Source organism: Oryctolagus cuniculus, chromosome 19, assembly GCF_051225735.1.
Source record: "Oryctolagus cuniculus isolate XC-2025 breed Fujian yellow rabbit chromosome 19, ASM5122573v1, whole genome shotgun sequence".
NCBI lineage: Eukaryota > Metazoa > Chordata > Mammalia > Lagomorpha > Leporidae > Oryctolagus > Oryctolagus cuniculus.
Genome location: NC_142885.1, coordinates 54,147,501 through 54,162,080, shown reverse-complemented (window position 1 = coordinate 54,162,080; position 14,580 = coordinate 54,147,501). Strand labels below are relative to the sequence as shown.

Sequence of the window (14,580 nt, the reverse complement as noted above, 5' to 3'; positions counted from 1 at the left end):
GGGCTTCCTCCTGGTGAATGTGGGGCATCCCTGCTTTCAGACACAGCCTGGCCACTGCGCCTCTCCTTGGTTTCCCCTCCTTCTTTTACCATCGTTATTTTCATTCTGAAAACTTCTTAAGTTCTAGACTCAGAGGTAGCTAAAGTTTCCCTCTTGAAAAGCTTATAACCACGTGGGAGAAAATAGATATGAAGCTGATGATTATAGCAAGTTGTTTTTTTTAAAAAGATTTATTTATTTTACTTGAAAGATTTACACACCCATACACAGAGAAAGAGAGAGAGAGAGAGAGAGAGAGAGAGAGAGAAAAGTCTTCCATCCACTGGTTCACTCCTCAGATAGCCACAATGGCCGGAGTTGCACCAATCTGAAGCCAAGATCCAGGAGCTTCCTCCGGGTCTCCCACACAGGTACAGGGGCCCAAAGACTTGGGCCGTCTTCCACTGCTTTCCCAGGATACAGTAGAAGAGAGCTGGATCGGAAGAGGAGCAACCGGGTCTCGAACCGGTGCCCATATGGGATGCCAGCACTGCAGGCCAGGGCGTTAACCCACTGCACCACAGCACCAGCCCTTGAAGTTGGTTGAAAGTGACAGAGCCTGAGCTCAGACTGGCTTAGGCATCAAAGATAATTTTTACTTGGGGTAACTGGAAAGTAGATGGAGGGACTTCAGGCATGGCTGGATCTAGGGTTCAAAAGATGTCATCCATCTCATGGCCCAGCTCCCCTCTGCTGGCCTCACTGCCAGGCATGATCTTTCTCTGTGGTGGCCCCTGGCAGCCCCAAGCTTATGTTTTCCCTGCTTCATATTCAGGGAAAAGCAACAGACTTGCTCTTCCCATCATTTTCAATAAAAGTCTTGGGTTTGACTCTCATTGGTCTAACTTGGGCCAATTTGCTCTCTTTGAACCGATCAATGGATGGGGGGGGGGGGATGGAAAGCTTTGACTGGCTGAGACCTGCAATGCATCCCTGGAGCTGGGATTGAAATCAGCTGTACCCCAAATCACAAGGGCTCAGAGCAAAGCCAAAAGCCAGATGCTGTTACCATGGGAATGGACCCAGAGGAGGCGGTACTGCCTTCAGTCTGGAGAGCTGGAGTCTGCACTAAAGCTTGAAGAATGAGCTGGGGGGCATAGAGAGCTTAAGACAGGCGCTCTAGGCAGGGGCACACAGGGCTGTCTGCCCCAGCAGTGGGAGAGGAAAGAAAAGCCTTCTGGGAAGCACGGGGCATGTGTTTGCAGAGCAGGTGCAGAGAGAAGACAGATGTCAGGTCATGAGGGCTTTGAGCAATGGCTGGAGGTGTTTCACTCGTATGCTGGGTGCAGCCATTAGATGCGTGTTCCATAAAGATAGGGAACAGAAGGCAGGGGCCCGAGTGGAAGACGGAGGACAGGGGAAGGGGATTCCAGTAACCCAGCTCTGGGTGTGGCTGGCTCCTGCTACCTAGCAGCATAAGTCCTGCCTTAGAAGGGGCTGCTCTGACTGCCCCCATTCTCTTTTCTTTTTAAGGTTTGTTCATTTTATTTCAAAAGAGCAAAGGAGAGAGAGAAAGAGAGAGGGAGAGAGAGAGAGAGAGAGAGACTTGCATTTGCTGGTTCACTTCCAAAATGACCGCAATAACCAGGGCTGGGTCAGCAGCCAGGAACTCAATCTGGGTTTCCTTTGTGAGTGACAGGAACCCAAGCACTTGACCATCACCTGCTGCTGTCCAGGGGGCACATTAGCAGGAAGCTGGACTTGAACCCAAGGACTCTGTGATATGAGATGCAGACAGCCGGAGCAATGCCAAACACCAGCCCCCTTAACCTTTATTCCACTGTTGCTTCCCTAAGGGGAGTGTTCTAATTTCTCCCTAATGTGAGACATTGTATACAAAAGGAAAAGATTTTGTTGAGTAGGTTGGGCTTTGATATCACAAATCATTATTGCAACTAAGATTTTTCTCATCCACTGCCCTCACAAATTTCTCCTGTTGGGAGTGGCACTGCCTGTGTTGGGGACACGTGGCCAAAAGCTTCTGAGAGTTCTGGATTGGAGGTGACAGAACTGGGAGTCCTCTCTCTTACTCTTTCCACTCTCCTTCTCGTCCTTCTCCCTATTTTATCCTACTCCCACGTTGTCTCTTTCTGTGTCATCTGTCCTCTTCTTTCTCTCTGTCTTCCCCGAGCCAGTTCCTAGTCCACACATGCCCATGGCTAACGTGTTCTCCAGCCAGTGGTGCAGGGGCACAGAAGAGGAGCACCAGGGGATGTTGGTTGCCTGCCCATTCAGGAGGAGTGTGATGAGCAGGCGGCCTGCTGCCTGCTACGAGGAGCCCCGGCTTTCCTGGGGAGGGCTCCCACCGAAAGGGCACCCCAGGGCTGAGCTCTTGGGCAGGTGGTCCCTGATTTCCAGGGCAAATACGGAGCAGCTGTCATCATCTTCTTCCACCCACCCTCCACGCTCCCTCCAGGGCTCGCTACGTGGCTTCCATCCCAGCCTCCCAGTGTGTGCCGTTCCTGATCAGCCTGGGGAAGAGGCGGCTGGATTCCTTGGTTTTAGATTCCCACAAAAGGAACTTGGTCATCAGAAAAGTGCAGCAGTGCCTGGTAAGGACTCTGTCCCTCTAGGAGACTTTTTGGCTGGTGTCCCTTCCCCTCCAGCACCTGTGGCCATTCTGGGGAGACCCCGGGAGGTCTTGCTGGGAGCTTGAGCCTGCTGTGACCCTTGGAGGTCTGACTTGTGGGTTTCAAAGTTGGCTCTGAAGTTGCTGCTTGGAAATAATCTTGGCCATTGATTCTTTTTATTTTTATTTTTTAAGAATTACTTATTTGAAAGTCAGAGTTACACAGAGAGAGAAGGAGAGGCAGAGAGAAAAAGAAAGAGGTCTTCCATCTGCTGGTTCACTCCCCAATTGGCCACAATGACTGGAGCTGGGCCGATCCAAAACCAGGAGCCAGGAGCTTCCTCTGTGTGTCCCACATGGGTGCAGGGGCCCAAGGACTTGGGCCATCTTCTACTGCTTTCCCAGGCCATAGCAGAGAGCTGGATCGGAAGTAGAGCAGCTGGATATTGAACCAGCTCCCATATGGGATGCCAGTGCTGCAGGCAGTGGGTTTACCTGCTATGCCATAACGCCAGCCCCAGCCATTGGTTCTGAGCCCCCCAATCTGGGACCTGAATGAGGGGAGGCCTCTCTGTTGGACTGGAAAAACAGACACACAAAGTGTATGTTAGACATGCCTCTGCCAGCCCTTTTATGTGGCGTCGGGCAAAATCACTTCCTCTCCCCAAGCCTCAGTCTCTTTATCTGTGATATGGGAGCAATAGCGCATCCTTCCTGGAGTTCTTGATGGTATGACGTGGGCAATGCATCATTGAATGCAAAGGCCCAAAGGCCAGAGTGCCTGGGAAGCTGCCAGTTTCTTTCTCTTTAAAAAGTGGACACTATTGGCCGGCGCCGTGGCTCACTAGGCTAATCCTCCGCCTTGCGGCGCCAACACACCGGGTTCTAGTCCCGGTCAGGGCGCCGGATTCTGTCCCGGTTGCCCCTCTTCCAGGCTAGCCCTCTGCTGTGGCCAGGGAGTGCAGTGGAGGATGGTCCAAGTGCTTGGGCCCTGCACCGCAAGGGAGACCAGGAGAAGTACCTGGTTCCTGCCATCGGATCAGCGCGGTGCGCCGGCCATTGGATGGTGAACCAATGGCAAAGGAAGACCTTCTCTCTGTCTCTCTCTCTCTCATTGTCCACTCTGCCTGTAAAAAAAAAAAAAGTGGACACTATTGATACTTAGCTCTCACAGTTGCTATGAAGATGAATGGTTTTAGGTCTGTAGATGTTGGCTACTTTTGTCATTTTGGGGGTCGCAAACCTTGCAAATGCCATACAAATGTCAAAGGTTGTCTTTGATTATTTTTATGTCATTTTTTCTTAAAAAAAGAAATTCATTTATTTAAAAGGCAGAATTACAGAGAGGCAGAGGCAGAGAGAGAGAGAGAGAGTTCATCCATCTACTGGTTCACTCCCCAGATGGCCGCAACGGCCTGAGCTGCGCCGATCCGAAGCCAGGAGCCAGGAGCTTCCTCTTGGTCTCCCATGCAGATGTAGGGGCCCAAGCACTTGGGCCATCTTCCACTGCTTTCCCAGGCACCTTAGCAGGAAGCTGGATCAGAAATGGAGCAGCCAGGACTCGAACCAGTGCCCGTATGGGCTGCTGGCACTGCAGGTGGCAGCTTTACCCACTATGCCACAGTGCCAGCCCCTTGTGTTATTTTTGTTGTTGTTGAATGATGGGGTATTTCCCAGGGCAGTAGCCACACAATCCTCACTGACTGAGTGCTCGTGATGTGCCAAGGTGGGGCTCCCCGGCTAAACCACTGCCTGCTCCATCCATAGTCGCCCATGGCAGGTAGGTGGCTTACACGCTGGGGTTGTGTAAGACTTCCAGGGTTGGGAAGGGTTTTTACGAGACCATGGCCTTGAGTCCTGCTGGATCGTCTCATCACCTGCGCTTGTCGGACTCAGGGTGACTCCCTTGCCAATGAATACGCCGTGGACATCGTGGGGAACTCGCTGTGCCACCTGCCAGCAACCGTGATCAACACGGGAATCTCCCCCAAGGCCTGGGCCACTGCCCTGCACCGCCTCCGCGGCTGCCCAGATCTTGGCCCTGAGCAGAAGGCTGCGGTGAGACTCCGGCTCCTGGAGGAGCTCGGGTGAGGGGCGCAGGGGCCGGGCTGCGGGAGGTGTGGTGTGCAGGGTGCAGGGGACCCGACCTGGACCCTCCTGTCCCCCCGATCGGGAGAGGTTGGGTGCAGAGGCTCTTGCAGGAGACTCCCTGTAACGTGGCAGTAGTAGCTGCCCTGCAGCTCCCTTGTTTAACACCCGTCCACCTTGCCACAGGGCAGGGGAAGAGCTTTGACAAGATGGCACTTTGCACATGCAAGACGATGTGTTTGTTATTCAAATGCTAGGTTTTAGGTTCACAGCAACACCTAGGTGAAGATTCCCAGATCTTTCCACGTACCCCCTGTTCCACACACCAGTGGCTTCCCCACTGTCAACATGCCTCACCGGAGTGGTCCATTTCTTACCCGTGATGAGCCCGCATGGACAACGTTGTCATCATCCCCCATCTCTGGCATGAGGGCTCACTCTTGCTGTCGAATGTTTTGTGGATTTGGATAAATGTGCAACGATGTGTATTCACCAGGATGGTATCACCCAGTGTCTTTTCCCTGCCTCCCAAACCCTCTGTGTTCTGCCCATTTCGCCCTTCCTCTTAATTGTCACATGTGGAGCAGTCTCCACAGAGTATTTCAAGTGACACAGGGAAAGGACTTTCAGCAGTGTCTGACACCCAACGTTGTGACAGCTGTTTTAGTACTAACATTGAAAATATGGTGATTACTAAGATAGGCATTGTTCCTGCCCTCAGGGAGGGGGCGTAATATTTGTAACACAGAGATGCATTGCCCCTGCTAACTGAGCAGCTGTATTTTGAAGAAATTAGCAGAGACAGCATTTCACGGTAGACATTTGTGGTCTATAGAAGAACACCAGTGGCTTCTAGGCCATTGCCAACATTCTCCTGCCAAATTCAAGAGGAAATTTTGTATCACTAGGAAGGAGGACTGTTATGCTAATTCAGAAATGGAATGTCGTGGAAAACTACAGGGGTGACCTTCAGGCATGGCTGGATCCAGGGGCTCAACTGATGTCATGAGGAATGCATTCCTCCCATCCTTGGTGTGGTCTTTATTTTCTTCGCGTGGTAGCAGAGAAGGCCTACAAGAGCCCCTTTACCAGGGGAGAAACCAGAAAAAAGAGCTTCTCTGGGAGTTCCACCAGAATTCCCGGGGCCGACTCTGATTGGCGGCAGTCTGCATCAATGCCCTTATTGATTGATTTGGTGAAGGAAGTGGGACCATGAGATTGACAGCCCCTCCCAGGGTGAAGGGTGGTCTGCTTCTGAGTATAAGGGGGCTGGGGGCCTCGCGTGGTTCCTCGGAGCACTGCATGGGTTTTCACTTTGCTACCTGCTGTCTCTTCTCAGACCCCCTGGGAACTGGACCACCGAGATGACGGAGGACTTGGGAGTCTTTCTCACGCTTTTCTCAGGAGAGGAATTAAGCCCTGTTGCCACCAAGGTACTTCTGCACTCCGTCTTACAAAGGCTAAAGGGAGTTGAAAGTGTGGTCAGGTGTACCCCATGGGGCTGGCTGCTGGTCCGTGGTCCTGGAAGCTTCTGTCCTGCCTCAAGGGGCTCCTTCCCTGGTTGCCCGAGGTCCAGGAGAAGGGGGTGGGGCAGCAGCCACCTGAACTCTGGGCCTTTCCCATGATGCCCCAGGCAGATGTGCGGCCTGGGGCTGTCGTTGAGCCAACACTGTGTGTGCCCTACACGCGTGTCCACACAAGGTCTCATACTCCTGGTACCATGGGCATACACACGTATGTCCAGTGTGTGCCATCATAAAGCTCTACTGGGCACAGCGCTCAGAGCTGGACAGCACAGGCCTAGAGGCAAGCCAAGCAAGCAAGCATCGGTTACCTTTGGCTGCATGACAAAGCCACATGACACACCAAGCTTGCAGGTCTGCTGGTCTCTGGGGAAGCCCTGCTGTCTGAGTCTATCTCTGGGACCCTTCACGGACCTGCTCAGAGGAAAGGGTCGAAACGCCCGAAAAGGGAGTGGAGAAGTGCAATTCTGCTGAAGGCCCAGGCTGCCACGTCCTGCCACGCTCCAGCCTCCAGAAAAAGTCCCAGGACCAAGCCCACCTGACTGTGGCAGGAAGAGGCAGTGCAGGGTGGAGGAGGGGTGAGGGCCTGCTGAACGGGGATGAGATCTGCCACAAAGCCCGTCACCCACTCTCCCACCTGCGTCTGTCACACCTGCTCAGCATGGGGTGTCCCCCACAGCACACATCCTAACTCCCAGTCAAAGGAAAACCATCTTTCGGATTTCCGCACATACAGTCAGAAGCAGTAGATGCACAAACACCGCATACCAATCTTTTAAAAAATATCAGCATCTGGCTGGGGCTGTTGTTGTGGGGTAGCAGGTAAAACCATTGCCTGCGACGCCAGCATTCCATATGGGCTCCCCGCTAATGGCCTGGGACAAGCAGCGTAAGATGGGCCCCTGCTACCCACGTGGGAGGCCCAGAAGAAGCTCCTGGCTCCTTGCTTCAGCCTGGCTAGCCCCAGCTGTTGCAGCCATCTGGGGAATAAACTAGTGGATGAAAGATCTCTCTTTCTCTCTCTCTGTCTCTCTTTCTCTCTGTAACTCTATCAAATAAATAAATAAATCTTAAAAAAAGATCAATGTCTGGGGCAGTGTTTGGTGTAGTGGTTGGGATGCTGCATGGGACTCCTGCATCCCATATAGGAGTTCCCAGGTTTGAACCCTGGCTCTGTTCCTAATTCCAGCTTAACTCAGGTATTTGGGTCTCTGCCACTCTCATGGAAACCTGGATTGTGTCCCTAGCATCTGGCTTTGACTTAGCCCAGCTCTGCCTGTTGTAGGCATTTAGGGAGTTTTAGGGAGTAAACAAATGGATGGGAACACTCTCTCTCTGTGTGTCTCTCAAATTAATAAAAGGTCCATTTTTGAAGTCAGCAGTTTTTTTTAAAAAAAGATTTATTTATTTGATAGGCAGAGTGTCTGAGTGAGAGGAGAAAAAACAGGGAGAAAGAGAGAGAAAGAGAGAGAGAGAGAGAGAGAGAGAGAGAGAGAGAGAGAGAGAGTGATTTTCCATCTACTGTTTCACTCCCCTAATAGCTACAGTGGCCACCTGGATTGCCCATATGGGTAGCAAAGCCCAAGTACTTGGGTCATCTTCTGATACTTTTGCAGGTGCATTAGCAGGGAAGGGATAGGAAGTGGAACAGTCGAGATTTGAACCGGTGCTGTGATATGGGATGCTTCTGTTGCAAGCATCAGTTTAACTCCCTGCACCACAACGCTGGACCCTGAAATTGACAGTCTTGTATCAACATAGTGAAATCTCAAAAGTGCAGTGTAGAGTGAAAAACAAAAGGACAAAAACAAACAAACAAACAAACAACAAAAAAAAAAACAACCCAAGATCCTAAAGACTATTTATAGTAGGATACCAAACGAATGAATACATACTAGCCAAGTTAACTTTAAGCACATCCAAATCAGGTCTTTATGACAGAGAAGTTTAAAAGCGTGCAGGAGAATGGTTCATGCCAAATTCACGATGACAGTCACTGCTGGGGAAGGGGAGAAGCAGAGGGTGAGGGAGGGACTCACCAGTTGTAGTTGTTGTATTATTCTCTATGCTTTCTTTAAATTCTGGAAATGTCTATTAGAACAAGTAATACACACTCCTGGTTAAGGATCCAGCTGTCACCGAGGCTGCAGGAGGAAGAGCAAGTCTCCCCAGCCCCAGACTTCCAGTTCTGCAGCTTCCTTCTGAGAGGCAATTGCTCTTCCTAACTCCTTCTACGTGCTTCCAGAAAAGCCCAACCCATGTGTGCACACACTCTCCCCTTTAATTTTATTGTTTTCAGGTTTATTTTAATTATTAGAGTTACAGACAGGCAGGGAGAGACAGACAGAGAGAGGTATCTTCCATTCACTGGTCCACTCCCTAAATGGCCCCATTGACCAGGGCTGGGCCAGGCTGAAGCCAGGAGAGGAGCCTGGAACCCCATCTGGGTCACCCATGTGAGTGGCAGAGGCCCAAGCTCTTGGGCCATCTTCTGCTTTCCTAGGCCATTAGCAGGGAGCTGGATCAGAAGTGGGACAGCCAGCACTAGAACCGGCGCCTATATGGGATGCTGATGTCAAAGGCAGTGGTTTAACCTACTGTGCCACAATGCTGGCCACATACTCCCCCCACCCCTTTTAAATTTACTTGAGAAGCAGAGTTACAGAGAGGAAGAGACAGAGAGAAAGGTCTTCCATCTGCTGGTTCACTCCCCAAATGGATGCAACAGCTGGAGCTGAGTTGATCCGAAGCCAGGAACCAGGAACCAGGAGCCAGGAACTTCCTCTGGGTTTCCTACACAGGTGCAGGGGCCCAAGCACTTGGGCCATCTTCCACTGCTTTCCCAGGCCACAGCAGAGAGCTGGATCAGAAGAGGAGCAGCTGGGATTTAGACCAGTGCCCATATGGGATGTTGGCGCCACAGGCAGAGGCTTGGCTCACTATGCCACAGATCTGGCCCCAAGCACTCTCCCTTTTAAACATACAAAAAGGAAGGGGCTGGTGCTATTGTGTAGAAGGTTAAGCATCCACCTGCCGTGCTGGCATCCCATAAGGGCAGTGGTCTGAGTCCCGGCTGCTCAGCTCTGACCCAGCTCCCTGTTAATGTGCCTGGGAAAGCAGTGGACGATGGTCCAAGTCTTGGGGCCCTGCATGCATGTGGGAGATCAGGATAAAATTCCTGGTTCCTGGTCCACCTCCGGCCATTGCGGCCATTTGGGAAGTGAACCAGTGGAAGACATCTCTCTCTGTCTTTCTTCCTCTGTCTTTAACTCTGCCTCTCAAATAAATAAATAAAATCTTTTTTAAAAAAGATTTACTTATAAAATTGAAAGGCAGAGTGACAGAGACAGGAATCTTCCTTCCATCTGCTGGTTCACTCCCCATATGATCACAACAACTGGGGCTGACCCAGGCTGAAGCCAGAAGCTTGGAACTTTATCCTGGTCTCCCCACGTGCGTGGCAGGGACCCGCGTACTTAAACCCACTGCCTTCCCAGGGTGTGCATCAGCAGGGAGCTGGATTGGAAGTGGAGTAGCTTGGATTCTATCCGGTGCTCTGGTGTGGGATGCAGGCATCCCAGGTGGCAACTTAACCCACTGGGCCACAAAACCTGCCCTTCTGGGGTTACATTTATATGAGAAGTTGCCGCAGAGAAAACAAACGGAGGCAGGAAGTAGTGCTCCAGCTTAAACTCTGAATTAAATCTGCATCTAACGTGCTTTCATTAGGACTGGTTCACCTTTCATGGTCTCTGACCCCTACAGTTTCCCGATATCCTTCAACAAACAGCTTCCCACCTGGCCGGGACCCTGCCCCCTGAAGGATTCCTTGGTGCTGTTTTTGCATCTGTCCGGAACAGCAGTGACCGCAGCCTCGGCTCTGCCCCTGTCCCTGGTGAGTGTCTCCGGGGGTCTCTGAGCCGCTTAACCAGGGTGGCACCGTCCGGGGCTGAGTCCCTGACATCGACAGGCCTCGCTGTCTCGGGAGCCGGATGGAACATCCACAGAGCCACAGAACAGCAAACATCCAGGGCTGCAAAAGGCTAGCTCCGTGGGGGAGCGGGGATTTGGACTCATGGCCCAGCCAGCAGGTGAACCATGTGGGTGACAAGCCTTTCGGTAGGCTTGGTAGCTAACTGTTGCCATGAGGGGGCCGGGATGACTGGATGTGTATCCTGAGTCTTGCCACACACTGGGTATGTGACGTGGAGTAAGCTCGTGGACTCTCTCCGTTTTCACCGCCTCTGTGGAATCAGGGTAACGAATATCTCTGCTCTAGTGAGTTGTTGGGGATCGATGGGTGTAGACACATGAACGTGTCCACAGCACTGCCTGGCATGTAGTAGACACTCAATAAGTGTTGGGGAGTTTTAGCGTCCTCCTAGGTACTTACCAGGTGCGGACTTGGGGGCCAGGTCTGAGGAGTCGAGTTAGCCAGCCCCCAGAATACTGATACAGTGACAGAATCCTAGTTAAAAGTCACCGCTTGCTTTCATCCCCCTGGCAAATAGTTATTGAGCATCAGTGTGAGTAAAACAGAAAAAAATTCCCCCACAGAGCTTACTTTCTTTCTTAAAAAGCTTTTTAAAGATTTGTTCTTGAGAGGCTGAATGAGATAGGGGGAGGGAGAGAAAGAGAGAGACAGACAGAGAGAGAGGGAAGGAACTCCCACCCACCGGTTCATTGTCCAAATGCCCACAGGGGCCCCAGGGCTGAGGGCGGGGCCAAAGCTGGGGGTACTACTACTGCATTCTAGTATGGGGTGTCTGCCTGCACTACACACAAGCAGGATTTCTCCATACTCAGGGGGAAGAAGCTCTCTTATCAAATGCATAGACAGAGTTTTCTTCAATTAATTATTGATTACTGAATTAGCAGAATTACCTCTTGATTTCATTTTAGTTGATTTATAAAAAAAATGTATTTATTTATTGGCAAGGCCATCTTCTGCTGCCTTTCCAGGTTTATTAGCAGGGAGCTGGATTGGAAGTGGAGCAGCTGGGACTTGAGCTTTCACTCATAGGATGTGGGCAATGCAGGCTGGGGCTTAACCCGCTGCACCACAGTTAATTATTTTAGTTAATTTTTGAGACAGTGTTGATTCTACAAATACAAGGGGACTTCAAAAGGTTTATGAAAATACACATTGTCTTTTAATCCCATTTTCCACGAATTTCTTAAGTCCTCTCATATTTGCTGAACACCTACTACGTGCCAGTCTCTATCCTAAGCCTTGGACAGACGGCAGTGATAAGAACAAGTCCCTACTGTGCTATTAAACCATTCTGTCCCTCTCTGATTCTGTGCTGTCACTTGTCCTGTTTTTGTGCTAAAGTGGGTGAGGATGGGTGTAAGACAGACTGGATTGTAGTCCCCTCCCAGTGGGTTCTTTGAGATTTTATTTATTTATTTGAAAGGCAGAGTTATAGACAGAGGGGAAGAGACAAAGAGAGAGGTCTTCCACCTGCTGCTGCAACTGCCCAAATGGCTGCAATGGCCGGAGCTGTGCTGATCCAAAGCCAGGAGCCAGGAGCTTCTTCCTGGTGCAGGGGCCCAAACACCTGGGCCAACTTGCACTGCTTTCCCAGGCCACAGCAGAGAGCTGCATCGGAAGGGGAGCAGCCAGGGCAGGAACCGGTACCCATGTGGGATACCGGCACCACAGATGGAGGCTTAGCCCACTGTGCCAGAGCGCCGGCCCCTGAGTGGGTTCTGATTAAGATGTTTGAGGACCACAGTTGGCCTTCCCTCTTGATGAGAGCCCAGAAATTTCCCAGTGAGAGGGGTGTGGACTTAGGAGACACCCTGAAGTCCGGTGGCCTTGGTGACTTTGTCAGCGTCCGTGGTACTCAGCCGCTGAGTCAGGACACCCGGGATTGCTCCTACAGAGCTTGGATTTTCTTCCGGGCTGAGCACGTCGGGACCATCAAAGCCAGCATCTCAGCCGTGGGTTGGTGGGCAGCGGCTCTGAGCAGATGAGGCTCAGGTGGATGGGTTCCTCTTTCTGCCAGGGAAAATGCCTCAGGACCACTTCTCTGCTCCCCTGGGACAGGAAGGCCACAGGCTCATTGCGATTTTTACGGACAGCAAGTCATCCTGTCCGTTGGCTGGGAGGACTCCATCTTCATAATTCTGGAGTCCTGAGCTTGACGTGACCGCAGCCATTTTGGATGCACTTGCTGTGTTGCCCTTGAGTAACTCTGAGGTCCTCCCAAGCCCTGTGGACCAAACATGGTCATTAAGAGAACCTGATGCTCTTATCTGATGTTCTTATGCCCAGAATGCAGAATGTCTCTTCTCTAAGCCGGGAAGTTCTCTTATGAATGTTAATATTTCTTTTTTTTAAAATATTTATTTATTTGTTTGCAAGGCAGAGTCACAGAGGGCAGAGGCAGAGAGAGAGAGAGAGAGAGAGAGAGAGGTCTTCCATCTGCTATTTCACTCGCCAGATGGCTGCAAGAGCCAGAGCTGAGCTGATTCGAAGCCAGGAGCCAGGAGCTTCTTCCAGCTCTCCCACGTGCTTAGAGGGGCTCGAGGACTTGGGCCGTCCTCCATTGCTTTCCCAGGCACGTTGGCAGGGAACTGGATCGCAAGTGGAGCATCCAAGACTCAAACTAGCACCCATATGGGATGCTGGCCCTGTAGGTCAGGGCTCAAATCCACTACACCACAGTGCTGGCCCCAGAATGTTAGTATTTCTTCAAAGAGCCCAGGTGCAGTCAGGTTAGCTACTGGCCTTCTGTATCTATGAGACCTTTTATTCTCCTGCCCTCTGCCGCAGGGATCCATCGTCTCCTGGCTGCCTGAGACCATGCTTCTGCCCATAAGCTTCCCCACCGAACTGTGCTTTGGGTCATCTTGGGTTTGTCCTCCGTCTTCGGTCTCTGCACCTCCCACCTTAGGCAGTCGGTTCCCTACACTGGGGTTTTCCAGAACAGCTGGGTTACATGTGCACACACGGGGATCCAGGCAGATGGCATCAAGAATAATGGCTAGCATTTACTGAGTGCTTAATGTATGCCTGGCAAGTGGTTTATATAGGACACATTTAGTGTCCACAGCCATCCTGTGGTGTGATTTTATAGAGATGGAAACTGAAGTCCAGAGGGCCAAGTGGCTTTGGATTTAAATCTCATGTCAGGAGTATCCACTATCAGCTCTCACTGCACTGGCTCATGTGGTCCAGTGGCAATGTGGATGTGCAAGAAGCTGGTATCACCATTTTAGTAGCTGGTCACCAGCAAGAAAGGCATCTTGTGAATAAATCTGACTGGGGTGAGTTATTCCTCATTCCAGGAGAGAATCGGGCTAACCTGCCCTGAGTTCTGCTTCCCCCATCCCCTCCCTGCGTCTCCCCATTCACTTTTCAGGTTGCCATGGAGTCGTGGCTCCCTCTCCCAATGACATCTTCAGGCTGGCCGAGGCCAACGCCTGCTGGGCCCCCGAGGACTTGCTCTGCATGGACGGAGACACTTTCATCAGGAGCGTGGAGCTGCTGGGGGCTGTCCAGGGTTTCAGCCACGCGCAGCTGATGGCCCTGAAGGAGAAGGCTGTGCAGGTAAAGCTCACCGGAAGGAGAAGGCATTCAACAGAGGGGGAAAGCACGTGTGCACATACACACACACACACACATACCCACACACACCCACTCACATCCCCCCACATGCACACACACATATGCACACACACCCCCACACCCACAGCAACACCCCCCCCACACACAGACACATACACATGTACACACCCATGCACACACCCACACACACATATCCACAGACACATACACATGCACAGACACATACACCCAGACATGTACAAACACCCACACATGCACCCCCCACACACCCACAGACACACACCCACACAAACACACTCAAACCCACCCACTCGCAGACACACCCACTCACAGACACACGCACCCACACCCACACCCACCCACACATGCAACCCACACCCATGCCCCCACAATGCACACACACCCACACATGCACCCACATACACACACACCCCACACATGCACACACACCCACACACACCCATACCCACACACCCACACATACACCCACATACACACACACCCCCACACGCACCCCCCCACTCACACACACACACAAGCACCCACACATGCACACACACCCACACACACATATCCACAGACACATACACACGCACAGACACACACACCCAGACACGTACAAACACCCCCCTCCACACCCCCCCCACAAACACACTCAAACCCACCCACTCACAGACACACCAACTCACAGACACACGCACCCACACCCACACACACCCACACATGCACCCACACCCACACCCCACACATGCACCCACACCCAACCCCCACAATGCACACACACC

General features: G+C 51.8%; 1 protein-coding gene across 1 annotated transcript in view; it reads left to right on the top strand.

Annotated features, from left to right (window-relative positions):
• OTOA (otoancorin) overlaps positions 1–14,580 on the top strand; it is a 72,510-nt gene that overhangs the window by 35,757 nt on the left and 22,173 nt on the right. Inside the window, exons 19-23 of the mRNA XM_051847916.3 lie at positions 2,456–2,591; positions 4,505–4,695; positions 6,036–6,129; positions 9,985–10,114; positions 13,590–13,777. Coding sequence (XP_051703876.3) covers positions 2,456–2,591; positions 4,505–4,695; positions 6,036–6,129; positions 9,985–10,114; positions 13,590–13,777 — 739 coding nt within the window. The remainder of the gene's footprint in view (positions 1–2,455; positions 2,592–4,504; positions 4,696–6,035; positions 6,130–9,984; positions 10,115–13,589; positions 13,778–14,580) is intronic.